Source organism: Canis aureus, chromosome 2, assembly GCF_053574225.1.
Source record: "Canis aureus isolate CA01 chromosome 2, VMU_Caureus_v.1.0, whole genome shotgun sequence".
Lineage (NCBI taxonomy): Eukaryota > Metazoa > Chordata > Mammalia > Carnivora > Canidae > Canis > Canis aureus.
In genome coordinates, this window is record NC_135612.1 from 85,835,056 (window position 1) to 85,858,056 (window position 23,001).

Here is a 23,001-nt window from a genome sequence, read left to right on the forward strand (position 1 = left end):
TAATTAGAAAAGAAAAATTACTGTTAAGAAAATTATCACATTTCCACATTTATTTTCAGTATTAGCTAAAGCCACTCATCCTTTAGGCCATCTTGAGTGCAAACCTGGTATATGACTTGAATGCAGAGTAAGGGAAACTTATTTTCATGAAACCAGGAAGGTGTCAGGACCACAGACACAGAAAGAACTCATTCAGCATCAAAACAGAGTACTCAGGGGCACCTGAGTTAAGTGGCTGCCTTTGGCTTAGGTCATGATCTCAGGGTCCTGCGCCTAAGCCCTGCATCAGGCTCCCTGCTGAGCAGGGAGCCTGTTTCTCCCTCTTCCTGTGCCCCTCCCTCTGTGCTCTAGCTTTAATAAATAAAATCTTTAAACAAACCAAAAACAATAACAAAAACCCAGAGTACTCAACACTTTTTGTACTGAGGATGTTTACTAATAAGATGCCAAAAACCCCCAAAACTCCAAAGGAAATAGACAGCAAAAAAAAAAAAAAAAAGAAGAATCTCAACTTGCTAATAAGTAACTTTAGTTTCTATTACTTAAAAGTACAAATCACTATCATATGATCTCACTCATACATGGAATTTAAGACAGATGAACACATGGGAAGGGGGAAAGAAAAAAAGGAGAGAGGGAAACAAGCCATCAGAGAGGAGATATGGACAGAGAACAGAAGGCTGCTGGAGGGAGGTGGACAGGTGGACGGGGGGGTGGGCTAGACGGGTGACGGGCATGAAGAAGGTCACTTGTGATGAACACTGGGTGTTATATTTAAGTGATGATCAGTGATTTCTACTCCAGAAACCAATATTGCACTAACTCCCTAAAGTTTAAGTAAATAAATAAATAAATAAGAAACTAAGTACAAATCAGTGACATTAACCACTAAGAAACATCTTAGCCCTTCAGGCATCATTGCTCCAATAAAGAAAACAGATTTTTTTTTTCAGAAGGAAAAAAAAAAATCTAACAAAGCATTACAAAATTTCATCTCAATAATCTGAAAACCCGAAGTTAAATGCAACATGCCCATGCTCAACACTCAGATACTCCCCAGCGTCCGTTGTAAAACACGGAAACTGCATGACTATCCCACTGTGGCTACTGGGAGCTCTCTTTCCACTCCTCTACCTGCTTTCTGCAGTCACTTCCATCCAATGCATACAGGAAACTGGGGCCTCCACAGAGAAGGAGTGCAGGCTTTCAGGTTTTTCTACATCACACAGAACGATTTTCTTGGTGTCAGCAAGAGCAAAGGCCAAAACTGAAACAAGAAGAAACAATCAGGACTAATTCATTTGAGAAAAGGAGATGGTTATTTCATTTCTTGCCCAGTTTTACTATTTTAAATGCATCATAATCATAGAAATTATTTAACCTAAAAATCCTTCCTTTAAATATTATTTTTAAAAATGGGAAGATATATTTACATGTAGTTATGCCGTTATCTAAGCTTATTTCCAAAGGCTCATAATCTCATGAGCGACCTGCTACTTTCTCATGTATTGCACTTCACATTTGACACATCAGAGCCTCTGGACTAGAGCCCTGCTTCCAAGCAGAAGATACAGAACAGGTCTCAACAGACAAACAGTAATATCCTATCACCAAGATATGCTGGTCTAGCAAACATGTCTACAAGGTAAGAAGCAATTCTATCTACTTGGTTCTTAGAAGGTTCAGTATTCCCTTTTGTTCCTAACCCTTAATGGGAAACGAGGCCATCAAATGCTGATCAGTCTTCTTCCTTTCACTGTGGCCGAATTATCTAGTAGTTTCTCCAGATACATACATTATTAATATCTTCCTAATACATCAAATTTAAGAATTTCTAAGTAGAGAGCTATGCATTTCACTGTGTATCAAGACACACAATTTTGTGAGATGTGAGGCAACTCACATCTCCTCTTCTTCAAAACAATTTAAAGCAGTCTTGAATACTCATTACCTAAAAAACCTTATTTCACTGTCCAAAAACACAAGGCATTTTTTTTTAAGATTTTATTTATTCATTCATGAGAGACACAGAAAGAGAGAAAGAGAGAAGCAGAGACACAGGCAGAGGGAGAAGCAGGCTCCATGCAGGAAGCCTGATGTGGGACTCGATCCCGGGACTCCAGGATCATGCCCCAGGCTGAAGGCAGGCGCTAAACCACTGAGCCACCCAGGGATCCCCAGCATATTTTTTTAATGATAAAAAATTCATCTACTCATATACATTTCAATACTCATGGACTTCCATGATTTTTTTTTTTTTTTTGAGATTCTGGTATTTTTGGATGAAGAGTGCAAGATCTCATGATGTTACTTAAAAAGCTCTCTAATTTTACACATATCTTTTTTTTTTTATATAAAAGATAAAACGAGAGCTGAACAAATTGAGTACAGACAGACAGTTGAGGCTTTCAGGGCGTTTTTACAAACTCATTTATGTTCACTAGGAAAAAAATTAAGCAATGAGGAGTACATACCATTTTACAAAAACAATTCAGTTTTTGCGTAAAAGCACCAATGATAACAGATTAATTTTAAGCTGTATAATTTACAGCATTTTATTTTATTGACTGTATGTGTACAAGAGCTCAAATAAAGACTCTCATTATAAAAATAACAAGGGGGACGATAGAGTTCAGTCGTCAAAGCCATAAGAAGCTACAAAATAAAGGGCATGAGGAGAAACAGAAAGAATGTGGTCAGAACTGACAGTCCTTCAGGTGAAGCATGCATTTGTGCTGAGAGAGTATGAGCTACAAGTTTAGTGCTAACATACATTTCTGGGAGAAAAGACCACAGTGGTGTTGAACAGACTAGTAAACAGCAGATAGGACTTGAGCCATCAGTGCAGGACAAGACAGTGCAAAGAAGCAAAGCCTAAGTATTTTGTATATTCTATCAGATTTCATTCTAGCATTATCTTTGCCAAGAAGTCCAATTTCACTGTAGAGCGATCTCAGCCAAGAAATAAAATAATAAAATTAATCTCAGCTCAATGAAAACACTTTAAACCTTCCAAAAAGAAAGTTCCCAAACTGGATATTTAGTATACAATAAGAATATAATAAGAACAATAAATTCTTTCTGGAAATAAGCTTTCTCTACAAAATACTTTTTGTGAATAAAAATAATAATAAAAACAGTAATATAGTATTTTTTAGAAAATCCTATCATTACGTTTGCCATCTGGCCTCCAAGCGAGACAGGTCACTTCCTTTCCTGTATTTTCATTTGGTGGAAAACTCCAAACTCGATGAAAACTTGCAAGTCGATGAAGTAAAACCTAAGACAAAACACATAGGGTGGCAAAAATTTAAAAATCCATTTCCAAAAATGAAATAAACCTAGATCCCCACTATAAAAATCTTCAAAACTAATCTCAAGCATATTTAGCTATCAGAAGAAATTAGAAGACAACAGGGTCTGAATGAACTAAAGGTATATTCAAGGAGATGGGTGAAACAAGACCTAATTTAACCCTGTACTCTACACACTTTCCTATGTCAACAAGAGACTTATCTTTTAGAAAGAAATACAGTTGTCCAAGAAGGTGGTGACAAAAAAATAAGGAACGTAAGTAGCGCTAGAAAGGTAGCTGTAATAGCCAAGTAACACCCAAGTAACACCAAACTTGGAATCAGACACCTTGGGATCGAATTTCAGCTGTTACTTACTGGCGGTAGATCTTGGGACAAGTGACTTAGCCATTCTAAATTTCCACTTCCACACGGAAAATCCCCACCGTGGAGGGTCAAGATGTGCCCCACAGTGCCTTGTGATTTAAAAATAAGGCTGTCCCTACTCCACGCTCTACACAACCAATGAAAATATGGAAGACAAAGCCTCAGAACTGCACGTGGCCCTGAAGACCCTCCCACACCTTCTCAGGGCGCCACTCTACAGCGGCTCCTCTCCCGGCCTCAGCTCGCAGCCTCCTTCACTCCGGGCACACTGGGCCCCACAGGGAAGCCAGGACTCCCAAGGAATCCTTCATTCCCTAGACTCAGCGCTCTTGTCTGAGCCCATCTCTGCCATCCCTTACTTCTGAAACCCTCCTTCTGTATCTTCTGGATACAGTGCTGCCTCATGGTCAGGTAGCACCAAGATCCCCATATCTTCCTTCTCTTCTCCAAAAAGTGCTTGTCACCCAGAGACACTGCTTTCCAGCAGGATTCTCAGGTGAGAGCTGTTCCCTATCCCATGCTCCCCACTCTACTGGGCCAGGAGATGAAGTAGGCTTCCTCCTTGACGTCCGATGACATCTCTGGATGACTTTTCTTCTCTAAAATCCTCCAACTCTGAATCATATGCAATCACACAAGACCACCCACTACCCCTCTTAATCATTTAAAGCCCCTTGGCCATTTCCCTCCTGCCTGGAACATCGGGACTCGTGTCATGCTTTCCAACACCATTCATCACCATTCTTGGTGATTTCAAGAGCTACGGTGTCCTGGCTTTCCAGTTCCCAACTACCTTTCTTCCCGTGATCATGTCTTCTACTCACCTGTCACTCCCAGGGTCATGCCCTTGACCTTGTCCTTACAGTTACAAGTGCTGCCATAAAGTTTCAAACCTCCCACTTTCCATCACTCCCTCTACCCTTCTAGCTCATTCCTACTAACACTCAACTTCAGTTCTTCAACCTCACCAAGCCATGTAACACACGATTGCACCTACTCATTGTCCCTCACTCACAACCCCCCCCCACTTCCATACTTAATTGTGTTAGAATCCAAGGACCACCAATACCATCGCTCCTCTTACATGTAACTTTAACTCCCTTGCATCTCTGTCGCTATGTCACACTTGCAAAACAACACCCTGGTGAGACCCAACCATGCCTACACCCACGGAGTCGAACAGAACAGCAGAGACACAACCATGCTCACTAGATTCCGCCAAACTACAAGACAACCAACCTCCTGTGGCTCTTAATTCTGACCAGCAATCTGTGTGTTTGTTTGTTTTTTTTTTTTTTGGTTGTTTTGAAGATTTTATTTATTTATTCATGAGAGAGACAGAGAGGGGCAGAGACACAGGCAGAGGGAGAAGCAGGCTCCCTGCAGGGGGCCCCATGTGGGATTCCATCCCGAGACCCTGGGGTCACTCACGACCTGAACTGAAGGGAGATGCTCAACCGCTGAGCACCCCAGGTGTCCCCTGACCAGCAACCTTACGAAGTTTCCCTAGTCCACTTGCCTCATGAGCTTTTCATACCCCGCACTTCCCCAACTACCAGTATTTTCTCCGCCCTCACTCCTAGACGGTGCTCCTCCTTCACTGAGGAAAGGGGCACAAAGGCCCGCTATGACATCTACACATCTAGTCCCACCGATCCCTGCTCTCCCTTCCGTCCTACTGCCGCGGCTGTACTATCTGCACCCCCCTCCGGAGCAGGAAGGGTTCCAGGGCACGGTGGCAGAGGGCAGCGGCCAGGAGGTAACACGGAGGGCCTTGAGGAAGGAGGCAGCAACGCCGGGTGAGGAGGTAGCAGCAGCCGGCATGCGCCGCGGCTCTGCAGGCTGCTAAGTATTCCTTACCCCTGGGTCCCAGCTAGTCTGCACACAACTCCTGCCTGCCGGGGAAGGAGGAGACCTGCAGGGCTGAGGGTTTCCTTACAAAATGGCTGCCGGGTGACCGGGGCCCTCAGGACAAAGGTAGATGCAGCGGTTACCCGTGATGAGGCCGAACGTGATTGGGAACTAGAAACGCCAGGTGACAACACTCAGGTGCGCCCCGTGGGCCCAGGCAAGCATCATTCCCTTGCTTTACAGGTGTTCTTAGTAGGAGTCGGCCCCGCGATCCGCAGGAGAAGCTTGGACAAGGGGCGCCCGGGCGCGTGGTGACCCCGGGTCCCGGGATCGAGTCCCGCATCGGGCTCCCTGCACCGGGCCTGCTTCTCCCTCTGCCTGCGTCTCTGCCTCTCGCTGTGTCCCTCATGAATACATAAAATCTTTTAAAAAAAATAATAAATAAGAATGAACACTTGGCCAAGAGAGTCTAGATCTTCGAACCTGCCGTGAGACGCGCCGTCTGAGGCCCGAGCATGCCCAGGGGACGCGCCACACGCCACGGGCTTCCCAAACGCCCATTTGACAAATGAAGGACTCGACGGGACTCAGACTCGGGGATGCGGGGCCGCCGGGCGAGCGACTCCGCTGCGCGAGGACCGCCGCTCTCGCCTCGCAATACGGGAAATGGGCCCATCCTGGGGGCCTCCCGCGGCCGCTCCCGACGCGCTCTGCGAAGGGAGGGGGGGGCGGGGCGGCCGCGGCCCAGCGAGGGCGCACGCGGGGAAACTGAGGCCGGGCCGGCGGCACGCGCTCGCCGTGGCGGGCTCGGGCTCACTCACCTCGCCGGCCGTGTTGGCCAAAGCGATGAGATCGCGCTTGGGCGACCAGACCAGGAAAATGATCTCCTGCGGCAGCTGCTTCTCTCCCACCACCCGGAAGGACGGGAAGCAGGTCGGGAAACGCAACATGGGGGCGGCCCTGCGGGGACTCCCCGGTCGGACGCCGCCGAGGGGGGGGGGGGCTCCCGGCCAGGCGGTACCGGGGGTCCCTCTCCGCGGCCCGCGCCGCCCGGACCACCTCCCCCCGCCTCCCCGCTCCTCCACCCGCCGCGCGCCCGAGCCCCCGCGCCGCCCGCCGCCCGCCGCCGCGCGCTGCCGGCACTTCCGGGCCCGGACTTCCTCGCGAGAGGACCCGGCGGCGCGCGGGGCGGGGGCGCGCGGGGGCGAGGAACGCGGGCGGGGGCGCGCACGGGGCGGGGGCGGGAGCGCGCGGCGGGGACACGCGGAGGGGGCGGGAGGCGGGAGCGCGCGGGGGGCACGCGGAGGGGGGCGGGAGGCGGGAGCGCGCGGGGGGCACGCGGAGGGGGGCGGGGACACGGGGGCGCGCGGAGGGGGGCGGGAATCGGGGGCGAGGACACGCGGACGGGGGCGCGCACGGGGCGGGGGCGGGAGCGCGCGGAGGGGGGCGGGGACACGGGGGCGCGCGGAGGGGAGCGGGAGCGCGCGGGGGGCGGAGGCGGGGGCGCGCGGCGGGGCCCCCCAGCTCCAAACCCCCTGAGCGGGCAACTAGCTCGACTGTCCCAGTAAGGCCGGCGGTTGACAGGCGGTAGCAGGTGGTAGTGCGAGGGCTGCGCGCTCACCCAGGCCTCCTCCCGCGGAGGACCTCCCGGGGCAGAGGACCTACAGGAGGCCCGAGGCCGGGGCGGGGGCCGCGCCCTGAAAGGCTTAGGCTGCGCTTGGCCGAGGCGGAGATGCGGGTTGACGCGGCCACGTGTCAAGGGCCGAGGGAAGGCGGGCAGGGCGGCGACGGGAGCGAGGCGGGTGTCCGGGGCGGAGTGCGAGTCCGTGACGACCCACAGGACCCTGCGAGGTCAGGTGTGACGGGGAGAAGGCCGGGCCCGCGCACCTTCAGGAATGGAAGCGGGAACCATGTGGGCTGTGACTCCTCTAGGCCATGCGAGAGGCTGTCATCTGGAGGGGTCCAAGTCATAAAATCGGTGAAACATACAAAGTAAAAAATTGGCTGGAAAGAGATGGACGTAGATCGGTGTTGGAATCTCTCATCCTACGAGGGTTGCATTTATTAAATGACAAAAAAAAAAAAAAAAACCCAACTCAAAGTGGCAGAAATAATAACTAGAATGTATTGGTTCATGTACAAGTCCAGAAGCAGAGCCGACCTCAGGGCAGGCTAGATCCAGGGACTCAGGAGACATCGAGGACCAAGCTCAGGGCGGACACCATCATGAGGCTGGCTCCCCCCGGGGTCGGAGGAAAGCTGCCAACAGCAACTGGATCTACGCGCTTCTGCATTCAGAGAGAGAACGAAGGCCTCTTCACCAATCACAAGACCAAAGCCCTGAGCTTTGCCGTGATTAGACCAAGCCCTATCATGAGCCTAACCTGCAATCAGTCACAGGTACGGAGTATGGAACAATGCCCCATAAAAAGTCCTCCCCAGGGATCCCTGGGTGGCGCAGCGGTTTGGCGCCTGCCTTTGGCCCAGGGCGCGATCCTGGAGACCCCGGATCGAATCCCACATCGGGCTCCCGGTGCATGGAGCCTGCTTCTCCCTCTGCCTGTGTCTCTGCCTCTCTCTCTCTCTCTCTCTGTGACTATCGTAAATAAATAAAAATTTAAAAAAAAATTAAAAAAAAAAGTCCTCCCCAAGAGCTGGTGAGGATGTCGGTCATCTCTCTCCCAAACCCCACGACAGGCACACGTTGGAGAGGGTGGGAAAGATCCTGCCGACACAGCCAGTCAACACTTCAACAGGACACTCAATCACAACTAGCCAAAGGGTAGTTTTAAGTATAAAGGTATTTGGGAGATGGTCCATCCTGCCAGAGTGAGTCTAAATCCGGGGTGTTTTGTCTGTCTCTGCGAAAGAAATTCAGAGACCAACTCATGTGATTCCAATCTGAAGAATAGTTCTAATAAGAGCTACAGAACCAGTATTCACAGGTATCGAAAGCTCTCCTAAGGAAACAAAGGAAAGTCATCAGTGTGGTTAGCACTTTTACAAGTTGTTTACAAGAGTGAAAAAATGCCAACAACTTAGATGTCCAACCATAAGAGGCTGACTTTAAAAAAGTACATTATGCCCATACTGAAGAATAATACTATTGTAAATATAAACTGATGTTCAGATGTTTATGAAAAAAAGGATTACAAAATGGTAGGTAGTCCCCATTCCATTTTTTGTGGGGGATATTTTAGAGTGTGTTTATATAGCTATTTATGCAAAAATTTATTTTTGAAGAACATACACAGAAGTTGTGGCAGTGGTTATCTCTGGGAGGTAGGGGACTGGAGAGGCTTTTCGTTTTGATTTACCTGGCTCGTGCATTAATTGTAAAGTCAACAGGTAAGCCCTTTGTCTTTCTGTCCTCATTAAGCACGTAAAATATTGTCTGATTTCTCTGATTTCTCCTACTCCTCGCCCCTACATTCACAGGTAAAGAAACTGGCCCATCTAGTCTGAGGCCTAGTCTCTCAGAGACCAGCAGATGTTAGGCCTCTAATCTGCAGTGGTATTAAGTAACCAAATAGTGTGAGAATCTTGTGCCTGTCCAGCTAACAGGATAATACTCACCTCTCAGAGCTCCGAGATCTGCTTGCTCACTTTGGATGTTTTTCCCCCCCTAAGTCTTGCTGAGTTAACATTTATACTAACTCGCCTGAAATCAAACTGTCGAGATCACATCTTCACTTGATTGCAATGACCTTCTTAGCTGACCCTTGACTAATTTAACCCCTGTCCTCATGCTCCAATTAAAATCGCATCAAATAGGTGAAATTAGATTTTCCTTTGCATTTTGTGCAAGCTCTCCTTACCTCGGCAGCTCTAAGCGTCTTAGGTTCTTACTCAGGTCGCCCAGTTAGGGTTTTGAGACCTCACACAGTATATTACATGGCATCTCCACTCACTCAGTCCTGATTTATGAGCAGCTACCACTTGGTGGGTGAGCCAGGGTGTTAGTCAGCCACCCACTTCCTGGGGTCATGGGGAGAATTAGTGAAGTCACACGTGCAGCAGCTGTTGTCTCTGACATTAGTGTGCAAAGCACAGCTCCAGGAGCTAGTGAACACACACCACGGTGTCCACAGGCCACTGCTACCAACGAGCTTATCTGGACAGGGGAAGTAAGTACAAAAAAGTCGATCTAATACAGGGCATAGTTTAAGTACCTTAAAAGAAGTAGGGGGAAAAAAAAGAAAGTAGGAATGGGAATGAAAGACATACAAACATGCACGTTTTTATTTCACTGGCAAGAAACATACTATTCCAGGAGAGACACCAATGGGGACATCTTGAGGGAGGCAGCATCACACCAGGACCCTTTGTGGGCTGTGATTTTATTTAAAAATTAGACTTCTCCTAGATGTCCTAGTATTTTGTAGATGACTTTGAGGGGGTCAGATATCAACCTACGTGTTTTTCTTAAAATTACCTCGAAAGCTGAATTATTCGAAGTTTAAAGGTTCTCAGTCTTGCTCACCTAGTACATCCCAATCATTAACACACACCTAAACCCTCAGTAGCAAGACCGTCTTCCTACTGACTCTAAGTCCTCCAATATTGTTTCAGCCTGTTGTCCTTTTTTCAGTCCTTCTAGGAAAGAGAAAAGACCGAGGGGAGCCTGGGTGGTTCAGTCAGTTGAACATCCAGCTCTTGATCTTAGCAATCCGGTCTTGATCTTGGGGTCGTTAAGTTCAACCCCGGGCGTGGAGCCCACTTTACAAAAATAAATAACGATTAAAATAAATAAATGAAACAAAGAGGAAAGACACCTCTCCGTGTCTTAGGCACACCTGTTAAGAACTGAACGGTACCCTCTAAATCCAGATGTTGAAGCCCAGCCTCCAGTACTTCAGAATGGGACTGTATTTGGAGATGGGACTTTAAAAAGGAAATTAAGGTAAAATGAGGCCATGTGAGTGGACCTTAACCCAATCTGATTAGTATCCTTAAAAAGGAAACCTGGATGCAGAGAGATAGCGGGGAATCATATGCACAAAGGAAACACCACGGAAGGCTAAGGAGAGGCAGCAGATCCAAATTTGCCAACACCTCATTCTTGGGCTTCCGGCCTCCAGAACTGTGAGAAGATAAATTATTGTGATTTAAGCCGCCAGTCTCTGATAGTTTGTTATGGTAGCCCTAGCACACGAATACACCTACCATATGAAGACTTCTAGAAGATTCCATGCTTTCATCAAATTTTTTTGAGCACCTACATAATGCATGAGAGATATAAGATGGTATAAAATGGGTACGGACATTAAGAAACTGAAATCTTGTGGGGAAACACAATCTGTAAGCCTAATCACAGAACAATACACGAAAAGTGCCTGAAATGTGGTTGCAGAACACCTCCAGAGAGGAAGGTATGGGATGGTAGCAGGGACACAGCCTGGACTTCCCAGAAGACAGTGAGACTCCGGCCAGGGCCTGAAGGCTCCATAAGGGTTTAATAGGTGGCCAGATGGAAGGAAATACTCCTGGAAACATAAAGAAGAGGAAGAGGTGAAAACAGTGGGCATATTGGAGAAATAAATCAGAAGTGAATTAGTCTATCAAACTAAATATAAGAAAAAACTTGAAATATGATCACTCAGGGCCTACAAAGTGACTCTGGATTTCCTTGAATTTTGTAATATAAGCAAGAAGTTTAATGAAATTTAGCTGTAATAATTTAAGAAAAACATCCTTTTAAAAAGCTTAGAAAATTTTAGGTGTCTAATTTAGGGACTTTCCTCAATTGCTGTTTTGAGTAGGTAGCTATCTTAATATTCAGAAATGCATATTTTTAATTAGAACAAATAAACTCATCTCCCATCACACTTTACATCCCAGAGACATTTTTACATCCTATTCTTTACTACCTGAGAAAAGAAAGAAGCAGTTAGTTCTTAAAATTAGTATTAATTGAACACAAAAGCAAAATCACCAAAATTTTTTAAAGATTTATTTATTGGGGGGGTAGCAGAGAGAGAGAGAGAGAATCTCAAGCAGATTCCTTGCTGAGAGCAGAGCCTGACACGGTGGGTGGAGGAGGAGGAGCTCAATCTCACATCCTTGACATCATGACCTGAGCTGAAATCGAATCAGGGAGGGGAACACTCACAATGGTCTGCAAAAGGTTCCTATCTCACCCAGTCACCTCTAAATCTACCGTTCCAATCACCATAGCAGCCCATGTGCAAAAGGGGGTAAGGGAAGTGCTTTTTTTTTTTTTTTTTAATGCTTTATTTACTTATTCATGAGAGACACAGAGAGAGAGGCAGACACGGGCAGAGGGAGAAGCAGGCGGGCAGAGGGAGAAGCAGGCTCCCTGCAGGGAGCCCGATATGAGACTCGATCCAGGGATTCCAGGATCACACCCTGGGTCAAAGCCAGCCGCTCAACTGCTGAGCATCCGCACCCCCCCCACCCCCCCACCCCCCCCACCCCCCACCCCCACCCCCCGGCATACCAAGGGAAGTGTTTTCTGATTCTTGTTTAGTCCAGGGGGCTTAGCTCATCTTTTCATATCGCTGGATATACAGCCCCATCCACTGATCAGGGCCACGCTTAATGCCTTCCACACCAGGCATCAAACAGTCCTAACTTAAAGACCAGAGGGAATTTCATTGCCAGATGGGGTGCAGTTCTTGCACCTTCACTCACAGGACTGTAGCTAAGCCCAAGCAAGCATGCTTCCAAACCTGCTCTAAAGCAGCTGTTTGGGAGTAAGAGAAAAGTCATTATGCAAATGAAAGCAACCAAAAGTATGCAATCCTAAGGAGATCACGTCAGATACCCAGCAGAGAAAGGGGAGAGGGCCTGTGTGTTCTCAGAGTTCAAACCCAGCCCCTTCACTACAGTGATACTGGACAACCATATGATTACCATTAGGGCCCCGTACCCATCCATCTGCCCTTGTTAACATTTCTCACTCACGGAAATGAGAGCCAGGCACATGTGCCTCATTTAACATAACCATAAAAACAAGCCTGTAATAAGATAATTACATAATAACAAAGAAATGGGCTGTGAGTGAATGACCTGGCCAAGGACATACAGTCAGGAAGGGTTCATCAGAATAGGGACGAGAGGTTTTAGTCTCCAAACTATCCTGCCTTCTGCTACTACTTTTACAAAGAAATAAATTTACTGCCTCAGTTAAAAGACATGGAGTTGATGGAGCGAGTCATAATTCTAGACATCTCATTCATTCTACAACATTTAAGTGCTTCTACACCATCAAAGGACACTGTAAAAAGGACTTGACAAGTATTTAATAATAAAACCATAATTATAATCTTTGTATCTTAAGACTACTTTTTGGAAATTCTCTCCATCATCTTCAGATTTTTGTCTAAAACTAATTGTTCATTGTACTTTTCTTTGCAAGAGGGGTTTAAGTCATCATACAATATTTTGATACTTAGAACATTTCTGTATCTAAATTAACATTCTTGTGTTTAACATAAACCAGACTTCACATTCTCACTTTCATTTTTCTTCTGACACTTTCTGCAAAAGAATGCTGCATGCCCGTTGTTCAAAAGAGGCCCAAATCATGTGATTGGGAGAGATTTAAAGTGAGAAAAAAGGCACACAGAAAGATCTGGTCAACCATCTCAGGATGGAACACCTCCCCATATCCCCAGAGAGGCTGCTGAGGTGTCCATAAACCAGCAAATACTACCTGCCTATTATCTGGCTTAGAAAGGTGCATACCTTTGAAAGCAACAGAATTTAAGTCCAATGTGGCCCTTTCAGAAAATGGCATCAAAGGTTGGACAATAAATCTTTCTTATTCTCGAGTCACTGGACATTTAAGAGCAAAGATATTGATGGGCTCTTTCTCTCCTGTTCTTCTTCCTTGTAACAGATGTATGATTCATGGATTGTCCTTTAGTGATCCCCATTTTCATCTTATTACTTTTTCTTTGCTTCTGCTTTCTGACAGCTCTGAAAAACAAGGTGCTAAATTATTTTGTAGAATAAGCATAGTGAATTATGTAATTATGTTGGAATTTAATTAACCAGCTGACCAAATAAGAAAACAGAAGGAGAAGAATTTACTGTATCATAAGCATAAATCCTCAGAATCCTCACCATAATAACAAGGAGACAATCAGAGGCCTGACTAAGCAAAATGCTTAAGTAAAGAAATTTCTCTGAAAGACGGTTACTACAGATTTATTTGGGACAAGCCCACTAGAGGTAGAAAGTCAAGCCAGGAAAAGCCACCCACTGTGCTTAACCATATGGTAGACTCTGGTCAGCATGTGGCCACCAAGCACTTGGAATGTAGTGAGAATATGTGCTCTAACACATAAAATGCACACCGGATATTGAAGAAAGAACACAAAATATTTTGTCAATAACTTTTATATCGATTGTGTGTTCAAATAATATTTGGGACATATATTATTTAAAATTTAAAAACAGTAAGGCCAATGAGGTCCGAGGGTGTTTTGCTGCTATTTTGGTATTGGTACATCTGTACTGCTCAACTCAGCATTTCAATTTTCAAATCCTTGAATTACATTTTTCAGGAAAAGGACCGATACATGTGCCAGTTAGCAGAGGCAGAGAAATGAAATGGCACAATGGAAAAATGGGCAGCACTTACAGAGGCCCATCTTGTAAGCTCTACAGCTAATTTTCCTTTCCTCGATGGGTCTAAAAGTCCAGACAAGTGCCACATAGGATGTCCACATGTTGTGGTCTTTGCCTTCTTGAGTGACGAGCTTCACAATGATCGACCTGGAACTCACGCTCTAAGAACACTACACCAGAACAAAACAGATCCTTAAGCTTCTGGTGCTCTCTGAACCAGGTTCCAGACAATCTATAGCTGAGAAAGATTACCGGTCGGTTCATTCATTTTCTCTAAGCTAGCAGAATCATGCCATTTATCATATCACAAACCAAGGAAAGGGCTGGGGCTGCCACCACGGGCAAACCTGGAAGATCCCCACGGGTACCCAGCAATATCTGTCATTAGACTCACTCCTCCTAAACCCCAAGTCCTAGAGAGAAGCTTATTCTTCATCTTCCCAAGACCAAAATCTGGCAAAGGGCCTTCATGTATAGTATATGATCCCTCAGTGGACCAAACGCAGGCCTCGCTTTTTGTTCACACAACATATATAGTAAGGGCTGGAAATACAAAAATGAGAGGCATAGTCTTTGACTCCAAGGATCTGGGAGACTGAGACAAGGTAGATGTCACTTATCACTTCCCTCCCCTAATTTTTTGGGGGGAAAGAAACTGAGGCTATGAAATCCTCTGTGAGGAACCAGCAGAACCAGCTTGATGCTAGAACCTGTGTTCTTAACTACCTTGATACTATATACTCTCCTAAATTATTCAGATATGTGAAGTGCTAAGCATAGAGTAATCACTAAACAAACATTAGCTATTATTAGTAGCTCCACATGACTATTCTTCAGAATTTTGCTTGACAACTTTCCATTTTTTCTTATTTAGATTTTGGATTATACAGTGGGTAACCTATCAGTTCAAAAATAAAACAAATACCGCAGCTATCTTTATACTCTTTTGTATGCTATATAAATCTCCTTTCCCTCCAGCCATTATTTTAAGTAGGCTAATGTCCTGACAAGGGATGATTTAGCAAATTTATTAAGTATAATCTCTTGATGGCACAATGAAGCTGTATGTGCCTGTAAAGAAAATTTAAACAAATTTTCTTCGGCTTATCTACTTATAAAAAGAACTAAACATGAACCAGCAGACCCCACTAAAGGACACAGTAAACAAAAGCAGAAGAAAATATTCATTTGTAATATGAATAAACAAACTTTCCAGAGATAAAGTCTTTCAACTGAGTATAAACTGCATTCCTTGAGTATAAATCATTATTTTGTTTTGCCTTAAAATTGAATTGACCTAGTGTTTGTCCTCTAAATTATAGGTATTTATGTAATGATAAAAATGATTAACCACAAGAGGGAGCCAGCACCATTCCACTTCATGAGCAAAGGCAAATTAAACTCAAGAAAAACAAATTAATATGACAGCTATGAGATCTTTTATGCCATATATGCTAAAAAAGGTGATTTAAATTATTTTTTATCATTGTAAAGAAAAAAATTTGCCTTGCCAATTTCATTAGGAAAATTTTTTGAAAGCCATCCCTGAAGAGAACTGTTTGCAGGAGTTTAGGAGTCTCTTCTGAGAGAAAAAAAGTAATGCTATTTAAGACTTATCAGGTATACCACATCCTAATGGATTTGCTCCCTGAATTAAACTTGATAAAATCTAGTACTGAAAGATACTAAATGGTTTCCTTCAATGAAAACAATAGCATACTACTCAGCAAACTAGCCCAAGCTACAGAGGAGCCAACAAGGAGCTTATAAGACATTAGCAAAACGCAAATTAAGTTTCCATGTATCATAAGATCACACACTGAAAGTCTGAGCATATTACTAACTCTGTTTGCGACCACAATTACCTCGTGCATGGGGCAACAATCCCATGCCACTAGCTTATTAGGTGGTCCTTTATTCCTAAAGGTTTCTAAGAAAAAATCTTTTATACACTACTTAATTTAGAAACTTTAATTTCTACCCTGGATTACATACTGGAAATAACTGTTTAAAGTAAATTTGATGAAAAGTGATGGAAAAATAAAACAGTAGGCAGAATTTAAATAGCTGGACCTTACTGGCAAAAACTAATTGCCACTGACTAAAAAACAAATTAACAAAGGGAAAAGAATTCTAATACAATCATAAATAACATTAGATATTTCTAATACTAAGAATTTTTTTTATCAGAAGTCGTGAGATAGCTCAAAAATGTTATGCTGACCTCAATTCTCACAAGTTTTTTTTTTTTTTTTTTAAGATTTATTTATTCATGAGAGACAGAGAGAGAGAGAGAGAGAGAGAGAGAGAGAGAGGTAGAGACAGAGGCAGAGGGAGAAGCAGGCTCCATGCAGGGAGCCCGACGTGAGACTGGATCCCGGGTCCCCAGGATCACGTCCTGGGCCGAAGGCTGCGCCAAACCACTGAGCCACCCGGGCTGCCCAATTATCACATAATGTTAATGTGTGCTTTTCATAACAATAAAACAAGAAGACTCAATAACTATCATCCCTTTTAGGTTTTTTTCTAAGTGTAATCATTCAAATGAGCCCAGTTGAAATAGCAATGATTTTTCTAAATATGCTGTTGTCATCGGTATAACTTTGCTCTGAGTGATAACCAATACCAAATATTGGTCGAAAGAAGTAAAAATAATCATAGAAAAAAAGTGGTAAAAATTAAAATTTTCATATTTAAATAGTAAATGTTTTTTTTTTGAAGTCTGATATAATTTAGAGATATCTTCGTTTTCCAATGTGTTCACCATGGGATTACACACTACATTTCATCTGAAATGCCTTCTCTAGCCTTGCCTGCTGTCATGTGTCTGCACCCGATCTATCCTGACTTGAATATCATGTCCATCAATAAAGCTTGGGCTCTCTCCCCACAAATTGTAATTTCACATGACCCACAGGACATATAAAGTTAATCAGTTTCTACCTTATACTTCGGTGATTTTCATGTCTTACCTATAAAAATGTTAAGCTCTTTTATTCACACTCCCCCCATCTATGCAAACAATAAATAACAGTAAGACAGCAAATAATTCAGCACTTCTGAATCCTTAATGCATACTTTTATAGACTGCTTTATACAAATCACAGAAGGAAAATTTTTTTCTAGGCAATAAAAGAAGTCAACTCACCTGTTCACTTTCTTAGATGTAGTAATTTTAGGACAAGTACTACGTTTATGGTCTAATTCACCACAAATAAAGCAGCCATCTTTAGGGCCCCCGCAAGAATGATCTGGAAGCGCACAGTGACCACAAATGCTACAGTGGATCCAGGCTACAAAATAAAAATTAAGTCTTAGAAGAAGTTCATTTAATATAATTTTTCATTTGATCAGCCCTTATGACAGGGAAGCATGAATAGTGTTTAGTTCAGATAATGTGACCAGTTGGCATTGCTGGTTATAATTTGGCTAAAGAGGCCAAGGTTAAGAGGTCGGAATCCCACATAACCCAGCTAACTTCTTTCTGATATGTGGCAACAAATGCAGCCCTTCTTCAATGAGTCATAAGCTGAGAGCCACTGACACAATGGGGGCTGGCTGAGTGACACAAAGCCCTATTAAAATAAGCCAAACCAAATGCCACACTGAAACAGGTTACAAAGTCATGTCTCCCTATGAAGGAGAGAGTGTGCACTTTGGTAACTGCAAAAATTAGAAAGCAAGTAAATCAATGCCGGTCTCTATATTATTTTTTTTCCTCTTATAAATACAATTAAATAAAAATCCTATTTAGGTGAAGAAAAACTCTGAAATGTTTTCATAGGCTCTCAAACACTGAGTTTAAATACTTACAAGGTTTTACACACTTTTTGCAGAAAAAGCAATGGTTCCATTTCCTGCCATCCTACAAAAATAATTTTTAAATTATGTTTAATCCATCATTAAAAATCAAGTTCCACAATTAAAAATTAAAATGTCTTATTAAAATCTGTGTAAATTATTCATTCCTTATTTCTCACTTTCCTGGGCTTCACAATTAAATACTTTGATTTTAATCTATGCATTTCTCCACTCAACTCAAACGTCTCCTTGATGGGCCCCAATTTTCTTAACTGGAAAACTAGGGGATTTATCTACATGATCTTGAAAGTCCACTCCAGTTCAAGCAACCCAATCTACACAAAGAAGAACTTGATGAAAATTTCAAGAGAATTAATGATTCATAACTTTTACGTGTCTATGCAGCATAATCCTTTGTGAAATTCATATTTGAGAACTTTAGATAATTTTAAAAGATAGAGATTATAGGCTACTGTTTGGGTAATGTTAAACCTGTGAAATGAAACTACCTAGAAAACTATACAAGACACTTACATGTCCAGTTTAATGACTATTATATAGCACACACTGATGAATCCCAACAGGTTAAGGAATACTGTTCCCCCATCACTCTCCCACATGCTCCTTCAAAATCCAGCACTCCTCCTTCCCCACCAAGTAACACTTAGTCTGGTTTCTGTGATGGACACTTCCTTGCTTTTGTTTATTTTTACCATTTGTGTGTGCACCTCTAAATAAAGAAGCTTTGTTTTCCTCATTTTGAGATTTATAAGACCTGGGCATATTTTTTTTTTTTAAATAAAGAACACAGAGAGTTTCTAAACTGATTGAAATTACATGTAATCAGATGCACTACCACAGTTAAAAACAAGTATAACCAGTCATAAAATTGTGAGGTTATGAAAAATATACTTTATGATAGTTATAAAAATACAGCGTTTCCTTTGGAGAATTATTTGTGCGTATGAGCCAAACTAAACCTCACATGTTCTTCCTGACTGGATTTAGCTAAAATAAACAGGTCCCCTTAAGGGCCATCCCACCTCCTTAAAACAATAAATAGGAGGTATGTCCCCGTAGTCCTTCCTGATCTATAAAAACTGGGAAATACTTATCTACTCGGGCTTTGTGCAGAGTGACTGAGTAATCCATGTATGGTAGGAAAGATCCTGGCACATAAAAAGTACGTAGAATATGTTGTTATTATTTCATCAGAATAGGGAGAGTATCTTATGGTTCAGTACCGTATTTGAAGCATCTTAATTTTACCCTCAACAAAGTTTAGCATTCCTCTCGTGCCTTATCTGAAATACTCCTACTTTAGCAGTCATAGATGCCTCACATAAAAGTGAATTCAGGGGTGCCTGGGTAGCTCAGTTGGTCTAGCGTCTGCCTTCAGCTCAGGTCATGATCCCATGTCCATGGCGTCAGGCTCCCTTCTCAATCTACCTTTGCCTCCCAACCTCCCCATGTGTTCTCTCTTGATCAAATAAAGAAAATCTTTTTTTAAAAAAAGTGAATTAAAACAACTGTTAATGATGATGGAGGTACCTATTTTTTAAAGCCTGTTGTACTTTATAATTAGAAATAAAATATTGTATTGAAGTATAATTAGTAAATGATAATATGGTAATACAAATTATATCATCAAAATAACAGTAAGCAAATGTAATGAAACTAGTAAGCTAAAATAAACTGAATATGTTTTAATAAAAATGCATTCTATAGAAACCTATACCTTGGAGGTGCAAGAATTACAGTGCTCACAATGTTGATTCTCTAGGGAGATGTATCGTTGACACAAAGGGCAAAATCTAGGGAGGAAAGAAACAGATAAATCAGCTGCATATTCTCAGGAAGACTCACAGAGTAGACAATTATTATAAAGATTGAGTGTAATCCAAATTCAATATAAAATTATAGACCAAATTTAAAAGTAACAGAAGAGCTATATGAGCCAGTATTAACAGCATTTTGATATTAGATATATAGAACTTTATTTTCAGTGACTCATGTATTTCAAGGCCTCACTAGGATCTTACCTGTACCCTTCTTCACTAGGAAGGATTATTTTGTTGGGCGGAATATTGGTGAAAATACGCACAGGAGACTGTTTTCGACCTGTCTTCCCATGTTTATAAAGTGCATGATTATCATAATCTACCTAGAAAGTTTAAAAAAATTTGAAAAAGAAAATTTATTCAAATGAGTCAACATTGATGAAGATTTCTTAACCAATAAAGAACAAGCTGATGCTAAGATAGAGTTAAACCAAAGTATTTAAGAAGAAATTCTTAAAAGCAAGAGTTTGCTTATTCATCAACAGACTCAGAACAGCCTCTGTGGAGTGAAATTTCATTACAGAAAAGGTAAACTTTTCTTTTTTTTTTTTTTTTTTAAAGATTTATTTATTTATTCACGATAGACACTCAGAGAGAGAGAGGTGGAGATACAGGCAGAGGGAGAAGCAGGCTCCATGCAAGGAACCCGATGTGGGACTCGATCCCGTGACTCCAGGATCACGCCCTGGACCGAAGGCAGGTGCTAAACCGCTGAGCCACCGAGGGATCCCGGTAAACTTTTCTATAAAAGGTAAACTGGTTATAGAAAAGGTAAATTTTTCTATAAAAGGTAACCTGGTTATGATAAATTCACATTGCCTGGTATTAAGAAAACAACTATAATCTTTTAACCAATACAAAAGACTTCACAAGAAGGCCTATTACACAATTAAGAATTTTACCCTTGGAGATGTGTGCCAGCTTGGCTGGGGCTTTTCACCACTGTGTGTGAAATCCGCTACATGTCAGTTCTCAGGTCAACGAGTCTTGGTACAGCCTTACTCTGACCCCCTACCATTTGCTATTTGACCTCTACATCCTGGCAGGGCACAGGTTGGGGACCAGGGCGTGGCTGTGCCGCTCACTTGTTGTGATGTGAGGCAAATTTATGTAATTCTCACCCAGAAAAGGAGGTTAGTGAGCCCTGCCCCAGAGATGCTGTGAAGGTGATGTGAGATAATGTGTGTAAAATGCCGAGTTCAGGGCCTGGCATACAGTAGCAGCAGAAAGATGCAGATGAGTTGTGACTGTTTCAAACATCTACCTCTCCTCAAGACCCCAACCTCAGCCTTCAGGCTTGGCTGATCATCTTGAAAGGAAGCTGAAGCTAACAGGCTCAATTTCTTTTTTTTTTTTTTTTTTTTTTTTAATTTTTATTTATTTATGATAGTCACACAGAGAGAGAGAGAGAGAGAGAGAGAGAGGCAGAGACACAGGCAGAGGGAGAAGCAGGCTCCATGCACCAGGAGCCCGACGTGGGATTCGATCCCGAGTCTCCAGGATCGCGCCCTGGGCCAAAGGCAGGCGCCAAACCGCTGCGCCACCCAGGGTTCCCTAACAGGCTCAATTTCTATTAGCTTCTCACTCTCGTCTCCTTCTCCAACCTCTCTGGTTACCCATACATGTTCTCACTTTGCTTTGAAACCTGCTCTGAACCCACTTGGTCACTAAGTCCGTCTTTCTTTAGATCAATAATTCTCCAAGTGTTGGGTCTGGATCAGCAACATCAGCATCACCCCTGAGATCTTGTTAGGAAAGAGCCTCTCGCCCTGTCAAGGACCTAACAAAACAGAAGTTCTTGGGAGTCAGGCCTCACAATCTGTATTTTTCACAAGCCCTCCTGGCGCACTGAACGTTGAGAACCACTGTTCTAGATTATCCACAAGAATACCATGAGATTTTTATGAAGTCGGTACAGGCAGGAGCCCAATGTTCAAATAAGTTATAATGAGTTGTTTAGATTCCAGACAAGAATACGCTTAAGAATTTTTCAGAAGAACTGGCTTGCACACTAGCTCTATTTAATAAGCAAATCATAAACATGTAAGGACTTAATGATAATGGAAAGAGAGGGCTTTAGTGAGAAATTCTGAAGCTCTCCTTATGCCCTACCACATTAATAGGTGAACAAGTTCAGGAAGACTGATCAACAAGCTTTAGCAGGGGCAGGTGGGGGTGTAAGTGCTAGAGACCCAGAGAAACAAGGGACAGTGTGGGACAGCACTTTATAAACATGGTAAGTGCTAGACGGGGAGACCCAGCTAGACAAGGGACAGTGTGGAAAAACCAACCCAAAACCAAAAGCAAAACCCTGGGAGTTCTGGTTCCTGTGGATGGTGAATCCACAGTCTAGCGTACCGTATGAAATCTGGCGCTGGCCCAGAGCTGCCCTGCACAGAAGTGTAACATCCTAACAAGGAAAGCATGAGGTTAGATCACATTTGAAGTCCTGCATTCACTGATAAAACCAGTTCATTTCTACTGAAAGTAATGGGAATAAATAGGATTTGTTGTTTAACATTTTGGGGGTATTTTTTCAGAAAAGCACAAACTGGAAGGATCTGATAACTATTTTATAACTGAAGGGGTGTCAGTGGATTCGAAATTAGACTAAGCCTTTATTGCTTTGGAGAAGAGAAGTAGGACCAATGGTTAGAAGTTAATAGGGAGCATATTTTATCTCAATATGAGAAAATTTTCTAACGATTAGAGCTATTAAATAAATTGAGTTGCCTTGTAAGTCTGCAGGACTTGGCTCACTGAAAGCATTCAAGTGAGGCCGGACGACTGCTTGTCATGAATTTAGTGGAGAGGATTATTATGGTGGGAAGTTAGCCTACGTTACACCCCTAATGGTTCTTTCCAACTTTAAAATTCTATGAATATATGTTACCTATTAGAGGCTAAAATACAAAAGCAGATTTTACTTCAAAACTACCTTAAAATATTAATGTAAGTAGTTTTCTTTAAAAATGATTTAAATTCCCAATTATTCCCTAATGCATTCCTCTATGTATTTAATAAATATATGACACCTTATTAAATTCAACAAAGATATTCTGAACATTTATGGATGTCATAGGAAAAAAAAAATCTTCCCAAGAGAACCTTTCGAAGATCTTCAAATGTTGGAAGAGAGGGCCTTAGAAAGATTTCTAGTAAATGGAATATCCCATGTAATACAATAGACAGCAGATGGAAGAGAGGGAAAGAGAGAACAATTTCTTTAT

General features: G+C 42.9%; 2 protein-coding genes and 1 long non-coding RNA gene across 7 annotated transcripts in view; 1 reads left to right on the forward strand and 2 right to left on the reverse strand.

Moving 5' to 3' along the window:
* The window catches only part of ANAPC4 (anaphase promoting complex subunit 4), a 36,231-nt gene extending 29,610 nt beyond the window's left edge, over positions 1-6,621 (reverse strand). Inside the window, exons 1-3 of the mRNA XM_077880720.1 lie at positions 6,353-6,621; positions 3,175-3,280; positions 1,135-1,267 (exon numbers count right to left, since the gene is read on the reverse strand). Coding sequence (XP_077736846.1) covers positions 1,135-1,267; positions 3,175-3,280; positions 6,353-6,481 — 368 coding nt within the window. The 5' untranslated portion in view covers positions 6,482-6,621. The remainder of the gene's footprint in view (positions 1-1,134; positions 1,268-3,174; positions 3,281-6,352) is intronic.
* A 406-nt stretch (positions 6,622-7,027) lies between these two features.
* On the forward strand, positions 7,028-9,760 carry LOC144303053 (uncharacterized). Its single transcript, XR_013370087.1, has 3 exons — positions 7,028-7,125; positions 7,675-7,931; positions 8,970-9,760. It is a non-coding gene; the product is annotated as an uncharacterized LOC144303053 (long non-coding RNA).
* A 2,727-nt stretch (positions 9,761-12,487) lies between these two features.
* ZCCHC4 (zinc finger CCHC-type containing 4) overlaps positions 12,488-23,001 on the reverse strand; it is a 44,633-nt gene continuing 34,119 nt past the window's right edge. For 4 of the 5 annotated variants that reach the window (XM_077880743.1, XM_077880767.1, XM_077880761.1 and 1 more), the window contains 5 exons: positions 19,973-20,094; positions 19,669-19,744; positions 17,943-17,994; positions 17,278-17,422; positions 12,488-13,475 (listed from right to left, as the gene is read on the reverse strand). In XM_077880743.1, coding sequence (XP_077736869.1) covers positions 13,340-13,475; positions 17,278-17,422; positions 17,943-17,994; positions 19,669-19,744; positions 19,973-20,094 — 531 coding nt within the window. In that variant the 3' untranslated portion in view covers positions 12,488-13,339. Of the gene's footprint in view, positions 13,476-14,142; positions 14,300-17,277; positions 17,423-17,942; positions 17,995-19,668; positions 19,745-19,972; positions 20,095-23,001 lie in introns of all 5 variants that reach the window. The other variant, XM_077880752.1, reaches the window with a different exon arrangement.